This window comes from Labrus bergylta, chromosome 5 (genome assembly GCF_963930695.1).
Source record: "Labrus bergylta chromosome 5, fLabBer1.1, whole genome shotgun sequence".
NCBI lineage: Eukaryota > Metazoa > Chordata > Actinopteri > Labriformes > Labridae > Labrus > Labrus bergylta.
Window position 1 is genome coordinate 17,228,970 of NC_089199.1, and position 16,818 is coordinate 17,245,787.

Here is a 16,818-nt window from a genome sequence, read left to right on the forward strand (position 1 = left end):
CATAACAATAATTCATAACTAAAACAACAAGGCATATTGATTAGATGTAAATTGTGCTATTCTACATACTAATACTATCTTTGTCATTGCAGAAAACAATCATGTACACCATGTACTTGAAACTGTATGACTTCAAACTTGTCGAGTCGCAGAGGTTTGACTGAAGTGACATTGAACAGTTTCATGGTTGCTACTTTGTCGCACTCCAGCCATATTATAGATAACACACAGATCACCTCAGGCTTTGTTAGCAGGGAATGGAAGACAAAAGCAGCTTGTTTTTTCTTATAGTCAAAGTAAGGTACTGGAACGCAACCTGTGCAAAGAAAAATACAAAACAATGTTAACAATTGTATTTGGTGGTAATTCATTTGTTTAATATTAACTCAAAGTAATAGATTCAAGACAAACAGCCTTATCACTTTGGGGTACAGACTCGGGGTCCTTCTGTGGCAATTTGATGTGTGAAAAATCCTCTGGATGGCTCTGAACAACTTTGTCAAAGATCATGCCATTCATTGTTCGGTCATAATCTAGTTTGACCTCCTCCTCCAGGTCGCGTAAACACTTTTTCACACTGCACACATGACATCTCAATTCAACCGAGTACTTCGTTTACATTTCAACTCAGATGGACTGCTATTAAACTGAATGAGGAGAGAATGACAGCAGAAGCACTTAAACACTTATACTCACATTTCTTGCCTGAGCCCAGGGGCTGAAAGGAAGTTAGTATCCATACTGAAATGTTCAGTATACTGAGGTGGACCCAAAATATGCATACTGAATGACCAAGAAAGTTCAGTATACTGAAACTCCCTACTGAATAGTACGTACTGCCTACTGAACTGTGACTATTAAGAAAAAGCCCGTGTCACAAAAGCTACGTCTAAAAACGTAACAAATACCATAAGGGCAACACAGACTGACCTCTAGGGGGAGGTAAGGTGACATCAATATTTACAGTCTATGGGTGACACAGAATGGTCTGGTGTAGTCACAGGCTCGTTGCTGCTCATGAGGTGACTGGTACATGTGCCTTTTTCTTCCAGAAGCTGTTCCAAGTCCACCTTCAAGTACTCCCTTCGGCATCTATGCAAACAATAAAAAGCACTTTAAGTTAAACATTCACAAATTAACAAATTCACAGACAACACTTTATCAGCTAACCATACTAAATAAGTAGGCTAAGTTAATGTATGATAGAGTCTCATAGTAACATAAACATTACACCACTTAATCTGCCCTGTATGTACACCACATTACATGTTTAAAATGGAAAGCTCAAACACCACTAAAATAAATGCCCTCTTCTATAATACGTGTTAAACACAAACAATACATACCTCTCTATCTTTAACTTGCGGGGGATCTGCCCAGGAGTTGTTTGGTAGGGCAGCTGAACCTTGGATGTATCTTCATTCAAGAAGAAGTCAGAAAACAAAAGTGAGGAAAACAGTGCAAAAGATCAGGTTTTTACACAGAAATGTGTTTTATTAAAAATCAATTGACTATCAGTTAAATGAGGACTTATGTGTTCAATCTCACAATGTGTTGTTTTGTGATCCCTGAACTTCAGGATGGGTTGGGGCTGTGACCTCTTCTGGATCCCAGGTCATCTCAGATCTCAGGCCGGTTTATGTGTGCTGTGAGTTTGATGGCACTACAACATGTTATGGTATAGTTATTACATATTTTATTACCAAATGTAATGCTAAAAATTCAGTAAAATTACATTTATGCACATTTTACCAAACTAAGAGTTGTAGTATAATCAGGAGGAGATGGTTTATGTGTGTTGTGAGTTTGATGGCACTACAACATGTTATATTACAGTTATTACATATTTTATTACCAAATGTAATGATACAAAATCACTGAAATTACATGAAAGCCCTTTATCCAAAGCAATGTGATGTAGTGTATAGAGCAGGGGGACATTTATTCATAATGGGATTTCTTTTTACCCTACACCTTACAAAAGGGATTTTATTGAACATTGGATTATTTATAGGCTATTAAAAAATGCTCAATTTTTTTTTTTAAGTATTATTTTCCAATTTGAGAAATGTAGTATGAAAAAAGTGAGATCACATATGTGTAAAATGATTTTCATGACACTACACCTCTCCTGGGTGAAGTTATTGAATATTTCTGTGTCATATTTTTTCGGTGTTGCAATTTGCAGACGGTCCCTGCGGCCTGCGCATTCGAGCACCAGCCGGCTCTGCATAGAGGCCAATGCAAGTTCCCCAGCGCGGAGGACGGCTCGTTTTGAGGAAAATACGAATGTAGCTCGCAGTCTATCTTGTTGTGATTGCAGAGAGGTGTCGGTTTTGTAAAAGCAGTGTTCCGCTGATGAGTTATTGATCCGGGAAAGCCGAATCTGTGAATATATATCTTTACCGAAGTCACCTTGAAGCCAGGACCATCACTGTCTCCGTAATGTTTCACAGCTTTCCTTTTGGGATACAGTTTTAGGAGAAGGAAAACGAAAGAGTAAATAACTTAAAAGGGGATGGAAAAGGGGCCTTATATACTTACCATAATTTGTAGGGTTATTTTCCGTGCATGATTAAGGGTTCAATTTCAGCGTAGGCCTAGGCTACTTTTAATGTTTGTTTTTTTTGTTTGTTTTTTTCAGTTTATTTCGGTTTTGCCACTTGATAGGCTACCTCTGATTTACAATAATATGCAACTGGAAGAACAGCTGTGGTCACCACCAGATCCAGATGTTTATAGAATTTACAGATTAACAAAATAGCTTGGCCTATTTGAAACGAAAATACCAAATTTGTAAGTCACAAGTTGTAGACAGGCTACCTCCTGCAGCTATAAAAAAGACTTTCCACAGTCATCCACTGTACAGGCTACATGGAGGCCAAAAGAAGAACAAGGAAATATAGGATAACATTCACACAAATCAGCTTCAAGTTTTCCTCTATTTTTTAACATGTTGGAAAAATATTTTGAACTTGAAAGTATATGATATAAGCCGAAAGTAAAACCAACACTAAGTGCTTTGGAGATAAACATTAAAACTTAAGTAATGGTTAGACTATATCCGGTAAAAACTGCATTTCTGAACCCCTAACAATCATGGGGCAACTTGCTGAAAAGGTTAATTTTATTAATTAAGGAACTTACATAGCACCTCAAATTCAAAGAAACTATCCTTAAAACAGCTCTGCATAGGCTACACCTATAAGGAAGCATTTTTTGGAGACTTTACACATGACAAGCAAGGCTGTTTTCTGCCTGCACAATGTTTAAGACAATGGATGACAACACAATGCGTTACCATCGAGAGTTTTTGCAGTTGGAAAATAACGACTTTTAATTCTATTCAAGATTTCATAGGGACCAGTGCAGAGAAGCTCACATTTAGAGAGATATTATCTCTCAATTTGTTCTTTTCAATACATATGCTGCAGCATTGAAGTGCAACTGAACAGTATTTAGAGACTTACAAATGCAGCCTGAATTACAAAACACCATTTTATAAGAATTTAAAGGACATACACAGATCAAATATAACTCACTGATTCCATAAGGTATGCTGGATCCTAGGATGATGCCAGGGGAGATACAGTATCTTTAAATGATTTGTCTCTCTTTAGTGCTAAGAAAATCTGATCATGCCTGATGAGATTAGACAGGACCATGACAGTTCTGTGAGAAGCTCATTAACGAAGGCTTTGCAAACAGAGTGAAGTTCAAACACTCAGCATGTTGTGATTTGGATGCTATGTGTACTTCAATTAGTCCCTATTTTATGTAGGCCTCTGGAAACATTGAGCAATAGACCTTCCGCTTCATTGGCGTCTCCTCAATAGAGCCCAGTCTCAAAAGCAATGACCTCAACCAATGAGAAGGCGTAAACCCCAAATGAAAGACTTCCCCAAGGGTCTAAATAACCCACATCTAATAATGACATTATCATATCAGAGTTGCCTCAGCACTTAAATCATCCTGACCACAGCAGTTCATTAAACATTAGCACATGTCTAATGGTATTGATTAAAGCAGCTAGAAGATCTTGGTCAGAAAGGGCTTCAAAAAGACCTTGTTAAAACCACACAGCTCCTCCAAACATGGTCCCCGCCAAAGCTTGGTTGGCAGAACTATAACCATCTCTGAAGCCAGGAGCCCACCATGATATGGGACTTGATTGGACAGATGTGGCTAGAAGCCCAGGCTAAGTGGAACAAATTAAACCCTTTAACCCAACTTTGTTACAGCTTCATCCTACCTTTACTCTACCCCTCTCTTCCAGAGCATCACTTCTCAGTCCAGCAGCAGATATGAAAGATCAGGATCAGCCTCAACCATTAGAAAACTTCAATTTGAGTCTCTTACATAATCACACAGATGTGGCTCTTTATCCTGGATTCCTCATATTTTACTTTTACTTCTATTACTCCCTATCTTACTTGAACAGTAATGGGATGTTGTGAAGGTCATGTCTTCGTGATCACAACTCCCATTTAATAGTAATGACATCAGCATGTGCTGCTAACTTTAGCTCCCCCCCGAGGGCCAGATGTTGGCTACTACCATCAAACACTGGCTGTACCCCTCTTACTGTCACATTGTTGGGCAAGCCAAGAGGGTTAGGCAGTCGCCCATACCCCCACATACCTCTTTTCTCCTTTAAACCCACAATCCAACCACAGGAGTGGGCACACCCTTAAATTGCAGTGAGATTATATTTGCAGAGGAGTGGAAATACAATCACATGCTGTTGTTTCCAGTAAAAAAAAAATACTTTACTGAAATGTTGCTTGTTTACATTAAAAAACTGTGGAAAACATGCAGGGATCAGCTGTAAAGTCTTTCTTATGCTTAAAAAGACATGGACAAGACAGGGACAGAAACAGGAACATACATTTTTTTAACCTACCACTAAAAACTGCATTCCATTTTCAAAGCATTTTTTTAATTTCACAGGCTGTGAAATTCTCCAATCTGAAGGCCAACACCACTGTGGCCTATTAATGTCACTGCTGTCAGGTCACTGATGAAACAGAGGCAGCCTGAAGGCAGCAGAAGTTACGTTAATCTCCCGCTGTTTTAGTGGCAGGACACTTTAACAGGAGAACATGCAGATTCAAGCAACATATGTGTGCAGCTAGCTTTATTTGATTTGCCTGTGTGACTCTTAGCATTTCTTAGAGTTTGCCAATATGGCTTTGGTGATTCACAGGTTGACTTTGAAGGACCTCAAAGAAGCTAAGTGGTGAGACATGACAGACGGACTGGAACTCCCTACCTGAGGCCCAGGACCTAAAACAGCTGCATTTGATTTTTCCTCTCATTTGCTACTGACATTCATTTAGGAGGGGAACCAAAGCCAAACACCACACTCTATAAAAGTATTTCAACATTGCGGGGGCATCGCAGTGATGTTATGTCATGTGACTGAAACATTACATTTGTTTTACAGATTTAATGTGCTGGCCGCCGTCCCCAAGCATACTGAATGATATTAGCTTTGTTCTTCTGGTTACCCTTTTTAACACCCCAAACCCCATTTCTGTTAAATTCATTGAAGTTTTTTTTTTTGATAGTTAAAATAAATTGTTATGGAAGCCAAGTCAGTATGCTTTATCTAAGTGGGTGTGCAAATATGAGCTGGAAGAATAAGAAAGCGGTGAGTGGAATCTGTAACACATGTCTTGTATGTGTTTTTGTGGTGGAAAACCAGAGCATGTGTTCTGGCATTCAGTTTGTTTCTGTGTGGGGGGGCCCATACAAAATCAAGAAAGAGGGATCAAGGAACTGTGTCCGTGTTTGCTTATGTGTACATTTGTGTGTGTCAGAGTGACAATGTGTTTATGTGAGTAAGTTAGTGATGTAATAAAGTAAATCTTGAGTTTGTTAGCCAATGACACCCACTGGGAGTGTGAGTTTGCAAATGAAAGGGAGTTTAATTTGATGTCTAATATTAAACAGGGCTTCCAGCTATAAATAACTCACCGCTAAACTGAAGTCACTCTTTAACATTCCCGTCATTCTCAGAATTTAAAAAAACATAAATGGCAACACATCCCTATGGTTTCCCGTCGTTTAAACATATATGAGAGTGAACGACCATAACCGTTCCATGAACAAACACCCACACAAGCTCACAGACGCACACATTATTGGTTTGGCAAGCTGCCTGAGTGCTTCACAGAGGCCTTGATTTGTCATCTTGCCTCATCTGGCCTCTATCACGCTCTGGTCTGACAGTTTAATCGGTGTCGTTCATCCTCACACATCAAAGAGGCAACATGCAATTGAACCCATCGTGCGTGCTTTACTCACAGACAAGGTAGATGTGCAAATGTGAACAGGTTTTTAACAGTGTCCTTCGAGCTTACCCGACATGATGATCATACTGAACTTTATGAGTGAGGGGGCTTTCGTTGTCAGCTGTCCACACTGATTACCATGCTCAAAGTGAAAATAAATTCAAGCAAAACTCAACTCAAACTGAGCTAAAGAAATAGAGTCCTCTATGTTTTATTGGACTTGAACCCCAGACCATTGCAGTTGACCTTCCACTTTGACCCTTTAACTTTAAACTATGTCAGCTCTCAGGCCTCAGAGTAAAATATTGAGTTATTATTTCTTGTATAATTCTAAAAGGGTGCAACTGAGTGGGCTACAATTTCTCTGATGTTAACATCAAACGTCACCTGTGTGTTCTTTATGTTGCAGAAGTTATGAGTCTTTCTCCAAAAATGCAACAGGATAAGTAACTCTGACCTCAGAGCTTAACTCAAGCACAGCCTATTAACCGTGGTCTCTCTTGTGGCCAGTGGACAACGTCACATGAGAACCCACTGTGTGATGCATTATTCTCCATAACAACAAAAACAAAGAAACCCTGAGACATTTAAACTACAGCGGCTTTAACTTTATTGTTCCAAATCCACATATAGTGAATACATTTAGTATTTGGAGACACAAATTAATGTTGGATCATGTTGCCCTGTGAGGCCTTCAGGCAGAAAAGTCATGTTGGGAAGCAGCTTAATCCTCTTCATCCCTCGAGGAACATGTGAGGTGACATGTAGAACATAAAGACTGACAGAGATGTAAAAGTGTGGAGTGACACCACGTGCTCGACACAGGCATGTATGAGCAGCCTGGACAAACACTATGGGGATTAAAATGACGGGAAGGGGGAATCTCTGTTCATCTGACCCCAGCTCTATGACCCCCCGGCCCCCATTAAGCCTCGTAAATGAGAGAAAAAGGAGCAATTAGAGAGGTAGTCATGGGGCAGGTAGGAGATCCTTGTGACCTTTCCTGGTTGGTATTTGAACTCTCGCAGCAGGGGGCCATGATGAAGATACATGTTGAAAATTTCGAGAATGTATTCACTCAAAGGAACTGAAAGAAGAAAAAAAAGAAGCAGACATTTTTCTCATACCGATGGAAATGTAACACGTGATAGGAGCCACAGCATGGGTTCTGTAGTTAATCCTGGTTTATATGCTCAAATTCTAAACAAGCACTTTATTGGATGTGGGCAGCTTTGCATTCCTATATGAAAGAAAATTACCCTTAATTACAGTTTATTCAATTAAGAATCCTATGTGTTGTGCATTTTGAAGCTTGCACTTAAACCAGCTGCTCTTAAATGTTTTATGGCTGTGCTGCAAACCTTGACCTCAAACCTCAGTGACTCTACTGAAACCTGCAGTTTTCATAAAATGTGTGTGCACCCACTTATATTACCAGATAACTGCTAATCCCTTATATATAGCATCACTCTAATCTCCTATAAAGCCAAGGTTAGCATATACTGGCACCAGAGTGAGAGGGATGGAGAAACAGAGATGAGAGAACAGAGAGAGCCTCTGAGGTCTTTTTCTGTGTAGATACCAACCAGACATTATAGCTGGTGCTAGAGTGGAGAGAGATGAAAGAACAGAAAGTGGTTCATGGAAACAAATAGATTAAGACATTCCTTAAAAGGGGATAACAACTCCACACTTTACATACATTGAAAAGTGTTCAATGTCACATCAATACAGATTGCTGGCTGGATCTAAATGAGTCATTCTGGCAGTTCTACACAAATAACACACAGTTTTAATTTGTGTTACTCTTTGGTGATTCTGTTTCTGTCATCCGCTCCAAGAGGAGAGCCGGTAAATAGGTCTGTAAACATATTTTATCGACTTCGAGACATTGATTGAAACAGATCTTACTCTCTGTGTCTATTCCAATTTTATGTGTTTGATGTTTAGTCATAAAACTGTAGAGATGTGGTGTGTATTCTTCAAACTCAAAGACAGTGAGTTGTGTGTGTGTGAGTATGGACGTGTGTGGTCACAAAGAATTTGAAAAGAGGACTGTCATGTGTCAGACCATGTGTTTATTATCCAGTGTTATAATGAAGACTGGCAGAATAATCTATCTGGCAGGCAGACAGGCACCGTTTCTTGTCCAAGTCATTTGCATTAAACTCCAAGCAGATTCTCTTGGTGCCACAATGCGCCATCAAGCTGCAAATAACGGCACTGAGGACTATTTTTGTCTCCCTCCTCAGATTTCCTCCTGCTAGACTTCAAAGAGACCTGTAACTTGGAATTACTGCAGCTGAAAAACAGGGCAGAAGCAGATAAACTAATTTCCTCGCCTCATTACGAGGACCAGGTTAGTGAGGTACCTGGTTTAGCTGGTATGCGTTCTGCAGCTGGTTCACATTAAATGCGGGGAAGAACGCGTGCAGGTCCTAAGTCTGTCCTCTTTTCCTCATGATCCTTCACGGAATCCTAACGGATGAGAGTCGGCTAGAGTGGAGGAAAAATTAACCTCCTCGATCCAAAGTTGGTTACGTTCTGAGTGAAATACGACGTCCTCGCGGAGGGGGTGTGTGTGTGCGTGTGTGTGTGTGTGTGTGTGTGTGTGTGTGTGTGTGTGCGTGTGTGCGTGTGCGTGTGCGTGTGGGTGTGTGTGTGTGTGTGTGTGTGGGGGGGGGGGGGGGGGGATACACGCGTCGGCGGGAATGGTGTTGGATAAATAGAGAGCGCAGTCAGCGCACCCTCTGCGTAAAGACGTATAAGGGACCTGGCCAAGACGCGGCCGTGATAAATGGAGACATTAACAGGACTGTATTTTCATATTAAAGGATACATCATTTTCATCGTTAAGCTGTTTTGCCTGGACGCGTTTCTTGAGCAAAATCGAAGTCGGCAACTGTCTCTTGGTTACATTTCGTTGAATGTGGACTGCTCATTTTGGACTAGCTGATTATCCAACCGGGCACCGGGCACATGTCCTGTTAGAAAGATGCCCATGCTGCTCCTGATGATGCTTTGAACTTTCTCAAAGATTTTCTTTCCCAAACATTAATCCAGGGAGGGCATCGGGGAAAAATTCCTGGACGCTTTGCGCATTGCGTAATTGGCAGAGAAATGCGCTTGTCCTTATAGGCTGCACATAATGTCAGGACTAAACTCTGCTGAAAGGCATGTGTCGCTCCATGCATATTGTAAACAAAGAAACAAGGATACAAGTGTTTAGTATGCTGAAAGATCGACATCAGATGCTGGCCGCGCTCTGTTGGCTGTTTTTGGTTGTAACGAGGAGCGGAGCAGGTGAGCATCATCATCATCTCGGTGGATGTTCTGCTGTCCCTAAGAATCAGTTGCGCCACTGTAGCTAACCTGACCCTTTTAATGTATCCCTTGGATATGCTATTTTTTAATTGGAAATATATTTACAGTGACTAATAAACTGTGTTAATTGTAGATTAAACGTAGCCTATACGTAATGATGTCTTACTGGACGTGGTTTTCCAATAGGAGGTGACGTTTGAGTTCCCTTTTTTGCTCTCCTGAAGCCATACCTGGTACTGATTAAACGTGATAGCTTGGTAGCCCTTAACATTACATGTAACCGGAGAGTATAAATGCTGTGGGGATAGGTCAGGATTCAGCAAGCATGCAGTGGCTCAATGGTCATACTAATTAAATATTCATGACAAACACAATGAAAAAAGAATATATATATATCAAAATATATATTTTTTTAAATTGGCCGATTTAAAATCACTGTACCATCTTAACACTTTAGTTAATATTTCATAACATTGTCACATTGACTCTCTCTCACCCTTTGCCAGTTTCAAGATGTGTGGACCAGGCCTGTAGTCCACCTATAGGGAACCTGGCGGGTGGCAGGACTCTCTTCACCCTCTCAGGCTGCTGTGGGAACAGCTCCTTCCACCACCCCCTGTGCCCCCAACCCCCTGCTAACCTCCACCTCTGCTCTGAGCACACCCATCCATCTGCCCACATGACAGACAACCCTTTCCTGTATCCAGACACCTGGTGGGCATCAGCTTTAGGTACTACAGTGCAGGAGAAACAGGATGAGATCTGGTTGGACCTGGAAACACAGTTCTGTCTGTCCCACGTGGTATTGGTGTTCAGGTCCCCTCGGCCAGCTGCCATGGCCATTGAACGTTCAGCTGACTTTGGAAAGACCTGGGAAACTTTTAAGCTCTTTGCGCACAATTGCAGCTTGGAGTTTGGTTTGCTTGATGATTATTCTCAGCCAGGCTCTTTGTGTACATCTCGTTATACCAGTGCTACACCCTGCAGCAAGGGGGAGGTAAGAGAATATGCACCAAAGGCAATGAACACTTAATAAGGAGATCAAAAAATATTCATTCAGTGCTGATTTTTGTTTCCTCTGGCAGGTAATTATCCGGACACTAGACCCCATCAGTGCTAAAACGCTGGACCTTTACAGTCCAGGGGTACTAGCCCGAATCACCCTCACTAACCTCCGCATTAGACTGCTTAAACCTCAGAGCTGTCCTTATCCCCTAAGTCCCCCAGCAGAGCAGACCAGCCCAGCAGCTTCAGCTCTGACCTCCACATCCACCGCAGAGAGCTCGGCCTCAGCACCTTATGCTATTTATACTTTACTGGCAAGAGGGACCTGCCTGTGCCATGGGCATGCTGAGCAATGTGAACCACAGAACAGCAGCAAAGGAAAAGGACAAGACAGTAACATGGTGAGTGGGTTTTTCTTTGTGTGTAAGTTCATGCCATAGTAAATGAACAACAGCCAGTGATAAACTATAAGTGAGTACGTCAGTTTCTGCTATGGCCTGTTTTCTATTACAGTCTTGTGTAACACAGGTCTGACCGTACTGGTCCAGATGTCAAATGTTCATTCTACTGGAAAAAACTTGAAGCCACCTACGTGGATGTGTTTTATAGCTGTCTCTAGACAGCTGTAAGGTCTGATGTAGCCCCAGATGTGTCTTCCAGGTGTCTGGTAGGTGTCTGTGCACTCACAACACAGCAGGGGATCACTGTGAGGAGTGTGCCCCGCTCTACAATGACCGTCCCTGGAGGCCTGCAAACAGCAGCAGTGGAGAACCAAACCCATGTCAGAGTAAGTGATGGTAGGGGATACATCTTGGTCCTAAAAAAAAATGAGAACAAAGAGTATGGAAAAAGTATCAGAGGATATGTGTGGTAGTATTCACTTTGAAATAAAGACTTCTTCCTTCTTCTCTACTCTATCCCTTTGTCATCTCTCCGACTGCTGTGACATCACCCACCGCTGCAATGTCAGAGTGCGAGTGCCACAGTCACACGGATAGCTGTCATTTCTCTCAGCGGGTGTGGATTTCCTCCGGGGGCACCAGTGGAGGGGTTTGTGATGACTGCGGACATAACACTGCTGGCCGCAGGTGCCAGCGCTGTCGCCACGGCTACCACCGACACCCATCTCTGCCTCTCAACTCTCCACATGTTTGCATGCGTAAGAGACAAAGACAGGGGCAGGGTGATAGCCTGATGTGTTTTCAATTAATCTGAAATTAAAAAACAAAACAAAACAAATTTAAAAAACCAACAAATTAAAGGAGTTTTGAATTGATCTTGTTTGAATAATCTACAAGTCTGTGGTTCACATCCAACAGAACTACAATTTTTTGAGGCGCCATCTGCCGGCATCTGTTTGTAAATGCATTACTTAACATTAAAAGAAAAGTCATACTTCATGTTGAGCAGCTAACAGAACTATGCCTGTGTCTATTTCACAGGCTGCTGGTGTGATCCACAGGGCACAAAGCCTCCTCATACTGGAGAACAGGGACCTTGGTGCCACCCTAGAAGTGGTCAGTGCCACTGTAAATCTGGGGTAGGGGGCACCAGCTGCAGCCAATGCCTGCCTGGTTATTGGGGTTTTGGAGAGGAGGGCTGTAAACCATGTGCCTGCTCTCATAGCTGTGATCAGACCACTGGGCAGTGTCTGGACAGGTAAGCCATGGCCTCAGAATTGAACTCCATGTGATGAATTGCTAACACAAAACCTTGACTTGGCATATTCAATTCAAATTTGCAGCTACTCAAATAATCAGGTGTTCAATGTGCCCATCGGTGGAAAAGTCCCTGCTCTGGATCATATCCTCACAATGGAAGAAGAAGGGCAGTGGTCGAAGGATCAGGCAGTCTCTGCTCTACATTATACAGGTGAGTTTGTAACAGCTGACGTTGAAATGCTCTCTTTGTTGTTCATTGATAGGATGGATGTTTTTATAAAGTTTTATCCAAAAGGACTTAGTTAAAGTTGTTGAAGATGTCTTTTCATTCCAACTCCAACTAGTGGAATGTCTTCAAGGACTTCAAATAAGTCCAGCTGCCCTTTGAAAAGAGTTTGATATATTTCCCACAGGATGACCGAGAACCCTCACAGAATATTTCTAGATGTTCATCTGCCTGGCTTAACTTTTAAAAACGCACATTAAAGTGGATCAGATAATAACTGAATGTCTGTACACAGGGAAGTGTAGCTGTAAGGAGAAAAAGCTGAGAAGTGTGTCTGACCTCTGTAAGACCAAACATGATTATGGTAAGTAATGAACTATTATTCCAAGTTGTTCAAAAACTTTTTGTTAAACTTTGATCTGTATTTCTTTTTGACTCGTCAGTCTTCTGTATAACTGTGTTACCATGACAGTGATCAAGGCCAGTGTGCTGTCTGCTCACGACAAAGGCAGCCATGCAGAAGTGCAGGTCAAAGTCTGCAAGGTCCTTCGATTAGGCCATTTGGCTCTCAAGTTTGGGACCATCAGCATCTATCCTCTGTCTTGGACCAGCCGAGGCTGCACCTGTCCAATTTTAAACCCAGGTTAGAATGGTTTCTATAAAATAAAAATAAATTGTTTAAGTTACACAAAGCAATGTTCATATAGAAGCTGTATGTTTTCCCAGGTGCTAGGCATTATAATAATAAATGATAAGGTGACCCAACATTAACTCAAGATTGTAATATTAATCTAACACCATAAAGATGGATTTATTTTCCGATTAAACCAATTTTCCTCCTTCTTCAGGTATGGAGTACCTGCTGGCAGGCCCAGAGGAGGCAGGGACAGGCCGACTGCTGGTCACCATGCAGAGTGTGGTGGTCCCATGGACACCTAGACTTGGTCTGCTTCTGTCAGAGAGCCTGAGGAATGGATGTCCATGAACTTTATAATTTATAATCCAAAGATGGCAATTCCAATTCAGGGAATTTCCCAAAGTAATGTATTCATGAGCAAACGAAGGCTTGAAAAGAGGCATCAAATTATCGAGTCAAACTCAGGTTCGGTTAAAGGTGCACTATGGAGTTTTGGAAGAGAAATGTCAAAGTTGGAGAAATGTACAGATTATTTGTATGTCCATAACTATACACACAAACTGTCCTCAAGAGGAAAATTTGGTTCCTGGAACCCTGAAGATAAAATGTTACGTGAGAAGTTGTGGTGAGGGGCCCATAAGAGTGAAACCGTAACTCTCCTGGTAACTTTTTATCTCTAAACAGTGTTCAGGGACCCATTTTTTCCTTTGAATAAAATTTGTGTATTTAGTTCAGAAAATATAGGATAGAATTGTTTCACTTCTCCAACTTTCAAATTTCACAACCAAATCTACATACGGCTGTGCACCTTTAAAAAGGAAACATTTTGAAGAAAGATACATAAATAACTGAGTGGTCATATTGTAAAACATGTCTGCAAATGTGACATTAAAGGTATAATTTCCATACAACACATCTATACAATACAAAACATCTGGACTTGTTAAGTGTTGAGCAAAAGAAATAGTTCATTCAATGTTTTATCTCCATTTTTATTAGCAATGTAACTCAGGAATAACTTTGAAGTAGTTCTTTCCTATACAGTGAGCTGTTTTTGTCAATTCTTACTTCACATGAAACCAAGGAAAAATCAGACATAAAAGTTTTGCACTTAAACAAGCACAGGACAAAAAAACAGTAAGCTGAAACTGTCCAATGATTATTTTAATCTGCATGTTTGAGAAAATCAAACCCAAGTCTTTTAAAGCCTGAATGACATTGGTGACCACAGATCTACCAGACAGTGTTAAGACAGCAAAATCAGTGATGCAGTGAAATATGAAAAACCACCTTAAGGCCGGATATGGAGTCAGTTCTAAAACGATGACCAGTGCTCATATGGCAATAGATGAATATTAGCTGGAGATCACGAGGCTCTACAAGTGCCATACAACTCACTTCCCTGTATGTATCATTTTAATGTGTATGAATGGACGCTATAATAGTTGCCTTGTTTTTTTAACAAGTCTGTGAGTTTTGGTCCCTCAAGAGATGGAAAAAAGGGACTAAGTCCTTGATTAAGTTAATGAATAGTCAAACTGCATAGACTTGAGGTTCTGTATATTTCTAGGATAGGCTGAGCATTGCTCACATTAGTCAATCAGGTTCTAGTTTACTGTCTTATCAGTGCAAGTGACATCCTTGAACAGTGACATCAACAGGACAACACACAATTAGGCTCTTCTGATTGACATGAAAAAATGCATATTGCATATAGAATGAATCTATTAGCTAATGTCCCTGCAGCAAACAGCTTGATCGGTCATCCTTAAATAAGAATATTAAATGATTAGAGCGCTTAGCAAATGAAGTAGACTTTACTTTTATTCATGTGTAGGTCTTTACTCTGCATTCCTGGAGTCCTTCTCTGATGGCCTGTACATATTGACAGTGAGTGTCAGAGCTAGGTTGGTAAATCCCCCTCTGCAGGCTTTAACAGAAGAAGAGACCAATCAGATCTCCCAGAGGAGGGTGACAAATGCTGGGCAGTGCTTTCACACAGAGGACAAGGGCCTGGATGACAACAAACTGACATTAGCTGACAGTCTGGTTGTCAGTAGGTAACGTGTTGTCAGGACCTGGGGTAGAGTCAGTTTCAGGGGTTAAGGTAGAACTTTCAGACGGGGCAGCAGAAGCAGACCCAGAATCAGATTCTGCCTGTGGAGAACTTTCTTTTTCTTCCTCCTGAGGATAAAGCTCGGGGTACCTCTGCATGCACTCTTGCATGTTACGGAAGTTGTCGATGCACTCAGAGCCCTTCACCTCTTCCTTACTGTAGTGGAAGCAAGAAAAGGCCTCCTTGAACTGAGAACCACAAGGTCCACTTGCCATGCCGCCCAGACACGGGCAGTTCCAGTTGATGTCTCCATTTGGCAGGATCAGGCCTAAACACAGGAAACCAGATAGGAGCAAGTTCACTCTACAATGTGGAGGTAAGGGGAGTTTGAAAGTAGTGCAGACGATTAAAAAAATCCAAAAAAAAAATCACTTACCCTGTTCCTCATAAGGATCATCAGGGTCCTCTGCAATGAGCTCAGCATTGCTAGGTGTCTCATGATCTTCCTTGGTAACAAAGATTATCCGATCTTTCCCTTAAAAGGCAAGAAAAAAAAGTACAGTTACAGAAGAATATCGTGTCGTATGTTCAGTGAATTTACTTGCAATACAAAAACAAATACAAAGTATAGCTGCAGTGTTTGGCCCTGAGGACGTACTGTGCCAAGTGGCTTTGACCTGAGTTAGCCTGCTCTGTAGTTACATATCCCACAGGACTCTCACTACACACTACAGCTACCAATGTCTTAAGGTCTCATTATATCAGACCATGCAGTCAGCCTTTTTGTATCGTAAAGGCTAAGCTTGTTGCTCGCCATGTCTCTAACCTCCTGTGAGTTAGCCTAGCCTGGTGGCTCGCTCGATGACATTGCCCTGCCATGGAGTGTAAATGAATGAAATTAAATTAAAGAATTACCCTCTTGCCTGCAGTAAGACATGTCTGCCGATGTTCTGTCGGTCGTGCCGCGTCCTCTGTGATGAAAGATGTCAGCTATGAAAGAAAACACTCAACAACAGCTCACAGGTCTCATTTGACAAGCTAGCCGGCGTCCAACAGCCGATACCCCCGTCTGACCTGTGTCCACATGTAGGCGCACGATAATGACGTCACTGTTATAAAAATGTAGTCTATACGAATTGCGTTTTACTAATTGTTGTAATATATAGATTTGCACTTTGTTGAGGAAATGTCTGGATATTTTACATGTTTGAATGTGTTTTTTTTCCAAGTTTCAGACTTTACAAAATAGGTTGAAAAATATCCCTCTATTTACATTTTAGAGGACTTATGTACTACGTTACATTGTAGTGTAACTTTTATTTTTCAAAATTAGATATATTTTGAAAAAACGAATCAAACAATTGTTTGTACATTTTCAATAACTGAATGTTCAATAAGCAAATGTCCTCCCATTTACAAGCTCCATTACGTTTGTAAGCCTTTCTGTGGCCTTCACGCAAAGAATAAATAAATGTGAAAAACTTGTTAGTGGTGTGTTTTTATCAGACTGTAAATATTAATTTCGTATGCAAACTCAAAAATCTGTTTATGAAACCGTATCCCCACGTTTACCATAGCACTGATATTGAGCGACCCCTAGTGGCCCATACAAC

At 41.2% G+C, this 16,818-nt stretch overlaps 2 protein-coding genes across 2 annotated transcripts; one reads left to right on the plus strand and one right to left on the minus strand.

Annotated features, from left to right (window-relative positions):
• Positions 1-9,007: 9,007 nt before the first annotated feature.
• On the plus strand, positions 9,008-14,118 carry si:dkey-202e22.2 (netrin-4). The gene is made up of 10 exons (XM_020633874.3): positions 9,008-9,599; positions 10,127-10,617; positions 10,706-11,026; positions 11,286-11,412; positions 11,596-11,784; positions 12,068-12,284; positions 12,370-12,497; positions 12,808-12,876; positions 12,985-13,155; positions 13,361-14,118. Exons 1-10 carry the CDS (start codon positions 9,473-9,475, stop codon positions 13,495-13,497), a joined length of 1,977 nt encoding a protein of 658 aa, XP_020489530.1. The 5' UTR covers positions 9,008-9,472; the 3' UTR covers positions 13,498-14,118.
• A 2-nt stretch (positions 14,119-14,120) lies between these two features.
• On the minus strand, positions 14,121-16,676 carry chchd4a (coiled-coil-helix-coiled-coil-helix domain containing 4a). Its single transcript, XM_020633856.3, has 3 exons — positions 16,121-16,676; positions 15,642-15,740; positions 14,121-15,533 (listed from the first exon to the last, which is right to left on the minus strand). Exons 1-3 carry the CDS (start codon positions 16,140-16,142, stop codon positions 15,184-15,186), a joined length of 471 nt encoding a protein of 156 aa, XP_020489512.1. The 5' UTR covers positions 16,143-16,676; the 3' UTR covers positions 14,121-15,183.
• Between the last annotated feature and the right edge of the window lie 142 nt (positions 16,677-16,818).

What these genes read in the sequence shown, in the direction of transcription:
- chchd4a (XM_020633856.3), bottom strand. Translation starts at nt 16,142, where the DNA reads ATGTCTTACTGCAGGCAAGAGG. An exon ending in GTCTTACTGCAGGCAAGAGG is followed by an intron (nt 15,741 to 16,120) that starts GTAATTCTTTAA and finishes TTGCCTTTTAAG; the next exon opens with GGAAAGATCGGATAATCTTT. An exon ending in TGATCCTTATGAGGAACAGG is followed by an intron (nt 15,534 to 15,641) that starts GTAAGTGATTTT and finishes TCCTGTGTTTAG; the next exon opens with GCCTGATCCTGCCAAATGGA.
- si:dkey-202e22.2 (XM_020633874.3), top strand. Translation starts at nt 9,473, where the DNA reads ATGTGTCGCTCCATGCATATTGTAAACAAAGAAACAAGGATACAAGTG. An exon ending in TGTAACGAGGAGCGGAGCAG is followed by an intron (nt 9,600 to 10,126) that starts GTGAGCATCATC and finishes ACCCTTTGCCAG; the next exon opens with TTTCAAGATGTGTGGACCAG. An exon ending in AAGGACAAGACAGTAACATG is followed by an intron (nt 11,027 to 11,285) that starts GTGAGTGGGTTT and finishes TGTGTCTTCCAG; the next exon opens with GTGTCTGGTAGGTGTCTGTG.